This window comes from Heptranchias perlo, chromosome 2 (assembly GCF_035084215.1).
Source record: "Heptranchias perlo isolate sHepPer1 chromosome 2, sHepPer1.hap1, whole genome shotgun sequence".
NCBI lineage: Eukaryota > Metazoa > Chordata > Chondrichthyes > Hexanchiformes > Hexanchidae > Heptranchias > Heptranchias perlo.
Window position 1 is genome coordinate 36,189,871 of NC_090326.1, and position 12,631 is coordinate 36,202,501.

General features: G+C 41.7%; 1 protein-coding gene across 1 annotated transcript in view; it reads left to right on the top strand.

Moving 5' to 3' along the window:
• Positions 1-12,631, top strand: part of tmem170b (transmembrane protein 170B) — a 43,087-nt gene that overhangs the window by 4,301 nt on the left and 26,155 nt on the right. The window contains exon 2 of the mRNA XM_068001729.1: positions 12,153-12,323. Within this exon, the coding sequence (XP_067857830.1) occupies positions 12,153-12,323 (171 nt within the window). The remainder of the gene's footprint in view (positions 1-12,152; positions 12,324-12,631) is intronic.

Consider the following 12,631-nt stretch of genomic DNA (forward strand, 5'->3'; position numbering starts at 1 on the left):
GTCTACATTTTTGTTGTGATTGAAATTTGTGCCCAGAAGGTAAGTGTGACCAGATTTGAGAGATTCCAACCTGATCAGAGTGTAACTCACTTTTTTTTGCTCTTGTTTGTATATAGTAAAAATGACCTATGACTCATAAAATGTTTTTTATTTTAAACTTGCGAGGGATATCGAGGACAACACTAAAAATGATTACAAATAGAGAAAGAGGGTGGTTAAGAGTAATGTGGGCCCCTTAATGACTGATACAGGTGATGCTGTAATTGGAAATCAGGAAATGGAAGACTTACTAAATAACTACTTTCACAATTAAGGATAAAGATCACAGATACAAGGAATACTAAAAATAAATCAAGGGGAGGAACTAACTAGATTCAATATAAGTTTTTTAAAAAAGATGATAGAGAAACAAATAAGATATACAAATCTCCAGGACCTGATGGTTTTTAGCCCAGAATATTAAACAAAGTAGGTGAAGAAATTGTTGATGCGTTAATCATGACCTTTCAAAACACTCTCGTTTCAGTGATTGTCCCCTTGGATTGGAAAACTGCCTTTGTCACGCCATTATTTAAGAAGGGTGGGAGAGATAGATTAGGAAATTATAGGCCTATTAGTCTAATGTCAGTTGTGGGGAAGTTAGTAGAATCTATTATTAGGGACAGAGTGACTGAGCATTTGGACAAATATGAGCTGATTATAGAGAGCCAGCATGGATTTGTAAAGGGTAAGTCATGTCTAACGAACCTAGTTGAATTTTTTGAGCCAGTAACTAATGTGGTAGATTGGGGAGTGTTCATGGATGTTATTTATATGGAGTTCCAGAAGGTATTTAACAATTTAATAAGAGACTGTTAACAAAAATGAGAGCACGTGGAATTGGAGGCAACCTATTTGCTTTGATAGAAAATTGATTTAGGAGGTAGGAGACAGAGAGTAGGGATAATGGATATATATATTCAAATTGGCAGGATGTAACTAGTGGGAGTCCCCCAGGGATCTGTACTGAGGCCGCAGCTTTTCACTCTAATTATAAATAATTTAGATGAAGGAATAGGGAGTTGTGTATCTAAGTTTGCTGATGACACTAAATTAGGTGGCACAGTAAATAGTGGAGATGGGAGAGCAGAAAGTTGCAAAGGGACCTTGATAGATTAAGTGAGTGGGCAAAACTGTGGCAGATGGAGTTCAATGTAGGAAAATGTGAGGTCATCCACTTTGGACCTAAGAAAGATAGATCAGAGTATTTTCTAAATAGTGAGAAGCTAGGAACTATGGTGGAGTAGAGAGATCTAGGGGTCCAAGTACAGAAATCACAAAAAGCTAGTGGACAGGGACAAAAAATAATTAAAAAGGCTAATGGAATTTTGGCCTTTATCTCAGGGGGGCTGGAATACAAAGGGGTGGAAGTGATGTTACAGCTGTACAGAGCTCTGGTGAGACCCTGCCTGGAGTACTGCATTCAGTTCTGGGCACTGCAGCTCAGGAAGGATATATTGGCCTTGTAGGGGGTGCAACACAGATTCACCAGAATGATACCGGGGCTAAAAGGGTTAAATTACAAGGACATGTTACATAGAGTAGGCTAATATTCCCTTGAGTATAAAAGATTGAGGGGTGATCTAATTGAGGTGTTTAAAATGATTAAATTATCTGATAGAGTAGATAGAGAGAAACTATTTCCTCAGGTGGGGGAGCCCAGAACAAGAGGCGTAACCTTAAAATTAGAGCTAGGCCGTTCAGGGGTGCTGTCAGGAAGCACTTCTTCACACAAAGGTTAGTGGAGATATGGAACTCTTCCAAAAAGCTTTTGAGGTGAGGTCAGTTGAAAATTTCAAAACTGAGATTGATAGATTTTTGTTAGGTAAGGGTATTAAGGGTTACAGAACCAACATGGAGTTAAGACTCAGATTAGCCACGATTTAATTGAATGGCAGAACAGGCTCGAGGGGCTGAATGGCCAACTCCTGTTCCTATGTATCTGTATTGCCCTGCATCAATTGGCATGGTTAATCAACTAAGGTTGCTTTTGCACCTATCCAAATGGCTATATATAGAGACCTGGAGCGGGTGTTAACCCTAGTTTGGAAAAAATGTTGCTTTATGATGTGGGGGGAAAGGGAAATTAAAAGAATCCAATCTTATTAGTAATGAATATCTAAACATCTACTTTCCCTAAGAACTATTATGGTTGAAATTGAAAAAGATCTGAGTGAAATACATTTTGTGTCACTATTCAATGAAATAATTATATACAGTTCACTGTTTAAATAAACAGAAAGATACTTTGGATTTAATTATATCTCCGCAATTACATTCCTGATAAGTAAACACTTATTCCTCTTCACCCAAAAAACAAAATGCAGTATATCAGCATGTTACATCCAAAATTGAAAGATGAAGGGCCAGAAATTGCTGCAATGGCGGGTTTGGCGGCGAACAACATTAGTTGGACTTTTATAGTCACCATTGACATTGCACTATTTTTGAGCTGCAAATTGCTGGAACGCCAATCCAATAATGTCGCGGCAATGTCAATGGTGCATCTGGGACTTCGTGAATGTCATGCCCAATGGTCTATCTCCTTAATCAATGATAGAGAAAGAAACAGATCGAAAGAGGGAGTAGAGTCAAATTAGATACAGAGAAAGGAATAAAGAGAATGGATTAAGAGGGGAAAAAAGACTGAAAGCGCTGGTAAGAAAAATAAAATAAAAGAACCAGCAGCAGAAGAGGTTGTGTTTGGGAATTGCTGTATTGGTCCTTGAGAAGTTAATGAGTGAATGGCAGGTTAGGTGTACAAAGTGTACAAACATTCTTGACCCATGATGTAAAGAACTAGCAGGCCTGTTGAATCCTGATCAGCAACAGTGGAACAACTAGTGGGTATGCCATTGCACTGCTTTCATAATGTGGAGATGCCGGTGATGGACTGGGGTGGACAAATGTAAGGAATCTTACAACACCAGGTTATAGTCTAACAATTTTATTTTAAAATCACAAGCTTTCGGAGATTATCTCCTTCGTCAGGTGAGTGAGTGAATGAGAGGTTCTCAAATCGCATATCTTATATTAGGCTGGGACACCATCACACCAATCAAAGGTGTCATTGGTGTTCAGACAGGTTAGCCACGGAAAACAGTAGGTCCCAGTATTCAGTATACTGGGACCTACTGTTTTCCGTGGCTAACCTGTCTGAACACCAATGACACCTTTGATTGGTGTGATGGTGTCCCAGCCTAATATAAGATATGCGATTTGAGAACCTCTCATTCACTCACTCACCTGACGAAGGAGATAATCTCCGAAAGCTTGTGATTTTAAAATAAAATTGTTGGACTATAACCTGGTGTTGTAAGATTCACTGCTTTCATAGTAATTGCTAGATGACAAAAGGTTCTTCTAGTTTGCCTTCAGCCATCCTGATAGTCTCATGATAAAATAATAATGGAGTTGTTGACTAATCATAGCAATCAATCTCTATCAATTAGTTTACAACGGACCCAGATGCAAGGAAAACCCCAGTGGTGGGGAGCTTTGGGAATCATAGGTCCAAAGTTACCTTTCTCCTCTCAAGCATGCTACAGTTACCATATGTTATATCTCAAATTACTCGTATACTGTATCTCAAAATGTTACTTTCTGAAAGGAACCTATCTAATTTGAATGAGTGACCCTCTTCTGAGTGTCAAAACAGCTTTGTGTCCTGAAAATTGTTGCCTTCCAACACTAACAGGAGTGTGGATGGCAAGAGTGGCACAAAAATACTGCCAAGATACATAAAAAGATACAAAACCTCAAGGAACAATTCACTATCTGCTGGAGTGAGACTCTACAGCTTCACTGGTCTCATTATGGGCCTCCAAGGTTGAATGTCATGTCAAGATCATAAATCATGTCATGAACAGGGTCCTCTACAACATTAATTACCAGCCCTAAAGGGCTGTGGTGGGAATATTTTGTAATAACATCGTAAATCCAGCAGGGTTCAATGGAGAGCCTCAAAGTGAGAACAAACCTTTATTGGCTTTGGCGAGGCTAGCAGCAGATTGGCGAGAATCGGAATGCATGGTGTATCTCATTTGCTCCGCAAATTCCTGGACTTTTAACAAATTAATAATGGCGAGTGCCGTTAATGTGTTCTAATGACGTGACTTCCCAGCAATTTCTAGCCCGTAGTATGTTGTCAACAATCATGGTTTAACTGGTAGATGCATCCTTGTTGCCTTCCTACCCTGTGTGCTCAGTGTGTGGCATGGAGTTGGGGGTGGGTGGAGAGGGAGAAGGAAAAAGACCATGGGAGGGAATGCTAAGGGAATTTTTATTATTTCTGGTCTGCGCTCAGTGATATTACAGTCAAGTACATAGAAACAAGAAAAGGCACAATATAGTGTCAGAGCTGCAGGATATTGGAGTAAAGGGCAGCTCTGGTATATTGTAGGGGTGAGTGTTTGTAAGGCCTGGCAATTGAGTTACAATTACAAATAAAGCTTGCTTTTACATAGTGCTTGTTTTATTGATGGTAGAAATTTACTGGCGTAAGGTTAGTAGCAGAGTTGGGTAAAAGTGCAGAAAATGTAATTTTAAAACCATGGAGATTTTAGTTGGAAAGTGCAGAAATCTCTGGTAATTCCTGTCTGGAATTGGGCATTTCCCTCGTACAGAAGTGAACTTCAATGTAGCATTCTGACCAAAAAAAAACCCTGCATGCAGCTCAACTTCAATTTGACATACATGAGAAAGTAAGCAACCTATACAGCTAAACCATTGGTTCATCGCAGCAGGAGAAATGCTGTTGGTCGTTTTAAATTTTTCTGATTTAAGGGCTTGTGTTAACATGTTCTATTTTGCTAGGGTTGTTTGGTTTTGCCTTTTAAAAAAATTCATTAGAGCTAGCTGTTGGAGATGCATAAAAGGAAATTCAGTGTAGGCGGTCATTTTAAATCCAGCGTCCTGGCTGACATTCGACCAACACCATCAAAAGGAGATTGCTCATTTAGCTTGTTGCTGTTTGTGGGATCTTGCTGTGTGCAGAATGGCTGCACTGTTTGCTTACATTATACCGACTGTGTTTCACAGTTAACTTGCATGTGAGGTTTTTTGAGACATTTGTGGGATATGTGATAAGGTGGTGTAAAGACAACTCTCTCACCCTTTGTGTATCGCTCTTACTATGAATGTGTATGTTGCTCTGGTGCTTGCTCTCATTCTCATTAGCTTTAAAAGCAGTAGGAACAGGAGTAGGCCATTCAGCCCCTCAAGCCTGCTGTGCCATTCATTTAGATCACTGCTGATCTGTACCTCAATTCCATTTTCCTGCCTTTGCTCCATATACCTTGATACCCTTACCTAACAAAAATCGATCTATCTCAGTCTTGAAAGCTACAATTGACACAGCATCCACAGCCTTTTGGAGGAGAGAGTTCCAAATTTTGAAGAAGTACTTCCCAATTTTGCTCTGGAATGGCCTAGCTCTGATTTTAAGATTATATCCCTTTGTTCTTGATTTCTCCCTCTAGAGGAAATAGTTTCTCTGTATCTACCTTATCAAATCCTTTTAACATTTTAAATGCCTCGATCAGATCACTCCTCCAGTCCCATTACTTGATGGAATACAAGCCAGATTTATGCAACCTAGCCTCATGATTTAACCCTCTAAACCCAGGTATCTTTCTGGTGAATCTGTGCTGCACCCCTCCAAGGCCAATATATCCTTCCTGAGGTGCGGGGCCAAAACTGAACGCTTTCTTTGCTTTTTTTTCTCTCTCCATCAACATAACAAACAATATGAAAGATTTACAACCAGGAGTAGCAATAGGGACATCTGAAACCAAACTGGTTTTATCTGTTGCTTCCTCTTCTTTTATCCTACACTCATGCAAAATTTGTGGCGGCATCTCAAATTTTATTTCTAACCACTTCTATTTCCAGTCATCCTTCCCTCAATTATTGGTTGTCGCTCATATCCGACTCCTTTTGATTCTTCTCCCTTCCAATTGTTCTCGTGCAATTTCTACTCCAGCTTCTAAACTAAAGAAGCTGCAAGCCTTGGCTCAGTGGTAGCATTCTCGCTTGAGTCAGAAGGCTGTGGGTTCAAATCCCACTCCAGGGACATGACCACATAATCTAGGCTGACACTCCGGTGCAGTACTGAGGGAGTGCTGCACTGTCAGGTGCCGTCTTTCGGATGCGACGTTAAACTGTCTGTCCTCTTGGGTGAACGTAAAAGATCCCACGGGACTATTCGAAGAAGAGCAGGTGTCCTGGACAGTGTTTATTCCTCAACCAACATCACTAAAACAGATTATCTGGTTTTTGCTGTTTGTAGGACCTTGCTGTGCACAAATTGGATCCCACAATTCCCTACATCACAACAGTGACTACATTTCAAAAGTACTTCATTGGCTGTAAAGTGCTTTGAGACATCATGAGGTCATGAAAGGCACCATATAAATGCAAGTTTTTTTTTCTCTCTCTCGTTCTCTTTTCTCTCGCTTCCCCCTCGCTCACTCTCCTTTCTTGCTCACTCGCTCTCTCCTTTCGTGCGCTCGCCTTTCGCCTGCTCACTCCGCTCTCGTTAACTCTCTCGCTCGAGACGTGCAAATGCTTTGAGTGGAGTTTCCACTTTCATCTCCGCTATCGCCATCGTCCCTCTCCTGGGCCAGTGGCACATCGCTTCTGCCTCTCTGCCGGAGAACAGTTTGGAGCAGGACAGTGATGCCTTGTAAGCCCACGTCTAATATGTCTGTCATCCTGTGTAAAGCGGTAGACATGTTGCCGTTCATAGTTTGCATGGCTGTCGTCAGGGACTGTTTGGTGCGCTGCAATTCAAGTTCAAAAGAGGGGGCCATTCTCTCCATGGAAGACATCCTCACAATGGCCTGCGACATCAAGCCACAAGTGTTTGACCTGGATTCCTCCAACCTCTGTGACGTTGTGGAGTGTGTGCCTGGCTGTCCCTGCCACCACTCCCTGCTCATGCTCACTTGTGAACTGTGACTCACTAAGTGACATCCCTCTCAACTGTCTAACAGGACCCTCTGAAATGCTCATATCTGTGCTGGTGCCTGGTTGGCACATGTCCTGTGACGTGCACCCTCAGAAGGAATCTGCTCCTCCTGAAGAATCATCATCGGCAAAAGGCATGGGCTGCTGTTCTTCGTGTGATGGCCTTGGAGGAGAGAAGAGACGGATATGATTTAGTCATGGGGATGTACAAATGTTGAAATGCACATGATTAAGGTGATCAAATTTCATTCAGTGCTGAATTCAAGTCAAGATGACTTAGTCTTGCAGGAGATGTGGGTCGGAGGGATTAAATCTGTCACCCTGCAGCAACTCGCCCTCTGTCTCAGCCTTCCTGAGCATCAGAGATGGCAACATGCCACTTGTCTCCAAAGCTGTCTGCTCGGTATTTGTGAACTCCATGATCTGTGGGGGTCTGCCTCCGGTCCTCTCCCTCACCCTTGTATTTGGTGTTCTCCTGCAAGGGGGCACGACAGATCTATGAGTGTCTGTAAGGCATCTGTGCATCCGATGGGTGCAGTGCATTCAGTGAGGGTGACTATGAGGCAGATGCATCACTAACATGCATTTGAGGAATGTGTTGACAGTGCCATTTGAGTACATGTGCTGAGAATCTGGAGAGCTGACTGAGGTGGTGTCACATTACATAAGGATTGGGGTGAGTGACAGTGGTGACTGGAGGAAGGGGAAGGTGAGGGAGTGCATTGAAAAGGAACTATGGGTGCTGCTGAAAAGTGGGTGTGAGGATTGATGTGAATGGAGTACACCTGACAAGACAGAGTGAGGGGGGTGCAGTACATGATGTAGGTAAATCTGCAACTTTGCTCACCTTTCCTGACCTGGTTAGGTCATTAAAATGCTTCCTGCGTTGGATCCAAATCCCCATAATAATGCTCCTGTTGCTCACCTCTTGGCCCACCACCAGCCACGCTGCCTTTGTTGTGGCTGCAGGTTTTTTTTCCCCATTGGGAACGGGACCTCCTCCTTCCCCCTTACTGCATCCAACAGTACTTTAAGGGACGCCTCATTGAATCTGGGCACAGCCTTTGCCCTCCTTGCTTTCATTTTTCTCCTTGTACTTAACTGAACACTAAGCACAAAACTCCAAACCTCCTCCTCCATTGCATCTGAAGTGGGCCTTTAAATAGTCGAGGTGAAATCGCGTCATGCGGGTCTGTGTCACGCTTGCTCATGCACAATGGAGACGAGAAACCAGTAAGTAAAATGATAATGATGCATCCCTGTTGAAATCGGACATTCCCATGTGTTCCACAATCTTCCCAGTTTCGTGCCCGCTATCGCCCCCACCTGCTCCGAATCCGTCTCACCATTAATATCAGGCATAGTATGTTAATTGGGAGTTGAATTATTTCCTCTTTTCGTAATCTTGATTGATGAGCAACAGGAAGCTTACCAGTGCTCTGGGCTGCTAAGCCATGCAGTATTTAGCTAGTTAAATGCCAGCAATACTCTACACGAGGGGGAAGGTGTCCCTGAGTCTAACCTGTACCAGCCCGTACCTGAGCTCTCTTGACTTTGGAAAGTGTGGTGTGTGTCCCTATGGGGAGAGATTCTACAGCCCATATCGGACAAACGGAAACTCTACGCATTTAGGTTTCTCAGCTTGTTTTGGAGACTCTCAAGTATGGTAGATTTCCACTGTATCAAACATCTGCCTAAGCAAAAATATTCTACTTTGCCAATGTCAAAGTTTCAGCATACATGGTGTGTATTTGATATTATTACTACCTCCTCTAGTTTTAAAAACCTCCAAGGAGTAATCATTTAGTATGTTTACTACCTCCTGTTCAAACTTGTTTCAATTCCATACAAATCCCTTGGGCTTTTAACTTCCTCCTCTGTTATAATATTGGAAGATTCTTTTGGCATTCTGCTTTGCATCTGCTGCTACGAGTCATTGCAGATCCCTCATGCACCACTGGTAATTATCCGAAGGTCACTATTCTTAGTGGTTCAGTCCCTGTGTAGTGTATTGACCACTCACAAGAACCACATTGAGGAGAGCACAGTCCCTTGTGGGCTTCTTGACTCACTTGAGTTAGGAAGCAGTCATGTAAGTTATTTCCACTTGGGCATTTCCAATTTGTGTTGCCCTGGTTGAAGTCTCCTAGCTGTGCTACTTTTTCTCGCTCGATCTTTTAATAGTCATAAATTGCTGAGCTATTTTCTGTATTTTGGTCTGGTCAATTCCAGCAAACCTCAAATGTTTTTGTCTTTTGACCATTGAACTCATCTAACCAGAGAACCTTGCCACAACGTTCCTTGCAATTCCTGTTTTGACTACCTTAACTTTCCAGGTATCCTTGCATATAAAGCAACCCTTCCTTCTGAATGCCCCGTTTACTTGTAAATTACACTCATTTCCATTGTCATAGATTTTGTCTCTGATTCCTACAGCATTGCAATTACTGGATGCCATTATTGCTTCTAGTGCACCTTTTATATATGAATGGCTGAAGCAATCAAAATATAGATCTAGTTTTGCTCTTTGCCTCTTTAACCTCCCTATTTGGTTGTTCACTTTTGCTGTCTGAGTGATGTGATGCATTTTATGATGCTGCATTTTCACCACTTTTCTAATCCCATCTTATTATTCTGTCGCTTATGTGGGATATGGAACCCCACCCCCTTCCCATCTAGTTCAAATAGTGCCCAATAGGTACTTCTATGTTACTTACAAGATTTCTGGTACATGCCCCATTTAGGTGCAGCCCACCATTCCTGGCCTAGGTCTCTTTATCCCTAAAAGAATCAGAGTTATTGATTTATGTATCTGTTTCTTTTGCACCATTCAGTTAGCCAGTTTTTAACTTTTTCCTCAATTTTCCCATTGCTTTCACCCTCCTTCCCCTTACCTAACACTGGAAATATGCTCAATCATTTCTCTCTGTTTCTCATCCCCTCTTTCAGTTTGCTACTTATTTTCACATTTCAATCCTTCTCCCTAATATCATTTACCTTTACGTGGACAACCATCACTGAACCTCTACTTGCTCTGTCAAGCAGCTCTCCTGCCTGGTCAAATATAGGCAACTTATCATTTTGTTTACATTTTCCTTGTGACACGGGTGGTTACCCACTTTCCTAAGCACCAAGTCTCCCATTGTCACTGTCTCTCTGACTCTCTTGTTCTGACCTAGATGTCTCAATTGCGATGATAGGTTTACTGTGATCACAACAAACAGTCTTCATAACTGTTCATGTTTCAATATACTGCTAATCCTAACGTTTTATGCTGCTTTATACTTACCTTTAAATTTACTAGTTCTCACACCTTTTGTCTTACAAAAGCTTTTTTTTTGGTGGATATGGAAAAACAATCCAGAAGTGGGGTTTAAGCCAAGAACAGTTGGGTCACTAACCTGCCATCACATTCCACTTGCATTGATTTCTGAATCTAGTACAGCTTGAGGAGTAAAAGTGTTGAGAAGAAGTCCTAGTGTACATCCACTCTTCACTTCACAATATCTACTCACTGCCTCTGGTGTAAACATTCCTACTTCTCCTAGCTTTGCATGGCACGGTGCCAATATCAGTTTTTAGTTGCCCTCAGTACTGTAGGTTGGGCTGCACCAATGCTCTGCACAAGTTCATTATCACTTACTAAAACTTGTACTTGATCCATCTGGCTATATATCTGAAGGTCCTGGTTGTTTTCTTCAATGTTGCTGTACACGGCCCTGACGGTTTCAGTAAGGTTACCCCCAGGTCCCTTTCCTGTGTTTGTTCCAGTAGATTAATACCACTTAACTTATATTCCAATTGCTTATTTCCCCTCTCAGTCTGATACTATGCAGCTATACAGATTGAAAGGCACCTGGAATTTGTTGGACCAACTTCTTGATTGATCCATATCTCTCTCTCTATTCAATCCACTTGTTCTTTGTTATTTGCAACATTTTCACACCCCACCTACTCCCCCAATTACTGCCTTGAGATCTACCCCTCATGACCAGTGTTGCCAGTGTCTGTCCCCCGGCTATAACAGTATTTATTTGTTTTTGCAAATTATTGCAAAAGCAGCTGTGGTATGAATTTTAGAAGTTTCTGAGGCAAGGTTTCACAGGGAAACCAGCTACAAGGGCCCCTTTTTAATCTCCCACGCAGCATGATTTCAATACCTGCGCTTTCTTTTGTCTGCACAGAGAATTTGAGAACATTATTTATATGTTTATCTATCTGCAATGGGCAAGACTTTGGTTATTTAACATAGACTTTACGGGCCTTACAAGGACACAGATCAGATTTACCCATTGAATAATACACTGTGCATTAAATAGTGTGACAATCCTATCCTTGTAAAACAACATGTCCTCTTGCTTACCTTAAGCACTGTCATAGGAAATCTGCTCGTACGCATATACACGTTTCCAGCTTTCATCTGTCTCGCACTCTGGGCGTTGCACGTCACGGTGCTGCACATCGTTACAGGTACAAAACAATCTTTTTAAGATTCCACTGGCAGGAGGGTCGATAACCAGAGGGCACAGATATAAGATAATTGGCGAACAATCCAGGGGGGAAATGAGAATTTATTTGTGCAGAGTTATGATGATCTGGAATGCACTGCCTGAAAGGGTGATGCAAGCAGATTCAACAGTAACTTTCCAGAGGCAATTGGATATATACTTGAAAAGGAAAAATTTGCAGGGCAATGGGGAAAGAGCAGGGTAGTGGGATTAATTGGAAAGTTCTTTCAAAGAGCTGGCACGGACACGATGAGCCAAATGGTCTCCTTCTGTGCTGTATGGTTCTATGAATGACCTGAGCAGTTTACAACCAGCTTAAAATTAACTGTATTTCCATATTTAGAGCAGTGACCTTTAAAGGACAGGCCAAGTTAGCAGTGCCGTGTTTGATCATCAGTAAGTTTTATAGAAAAAAATGTGTTCGTTATTTATAGATTGCAAAGGAGAAGTCTAGCCAATCCTGGGAGTTTGCTTCATTTCTTTAAAGGAGCTTTGCTGTACTCTCCAAGCTAGGTTTAAATTTAAACAGCCTTATGTACCTTGTCTTTTTAGTAAATGTCAGCATCGTTAAGGTTTGTCTGAGTTCTTTTAGTAGTATCTCGTACATCCTAATTATTTTGTTTTTTTTTCCCGCAGAGATGTGGTACTGGGTTTTCCTCTGGGCTCTCTTCTCCTCACTCTTTCTCCATGGTGCTGTAGGTCTGCTGATGTTTGTAATGCTTCAAAGACACAAGCAGGGCAGAGTCATATCGGTGATAGCCATAGTTGTGGGCTTCCTGGCATCCATCACCGGAGGAATGATCACCAGTAAGTACTAGAACTTGGGCAGCAAACATACATGTGACATTTTGGTAGTTCTACATGTGCTGGATAGAGTTAAACTCTTGGTTTTCACCTTTTATTTTTGGAGACAAAATAGCCTTTAAAACTGCATGTTAATGAGCTTTATTTCCTAATTGAGGTTTTGCAAAAGCCCCGATGTTTCTGAATCAGGTTATCCTGACAGCTTCTGGAATGGTTGCACCTGCTGTGATTGTTGTTGGTGTTTGATGCATGCTGTAATATACAGCAAGTACACTGTCCATTGAATAGATAAAAGCTTTCTCAAAGTACAG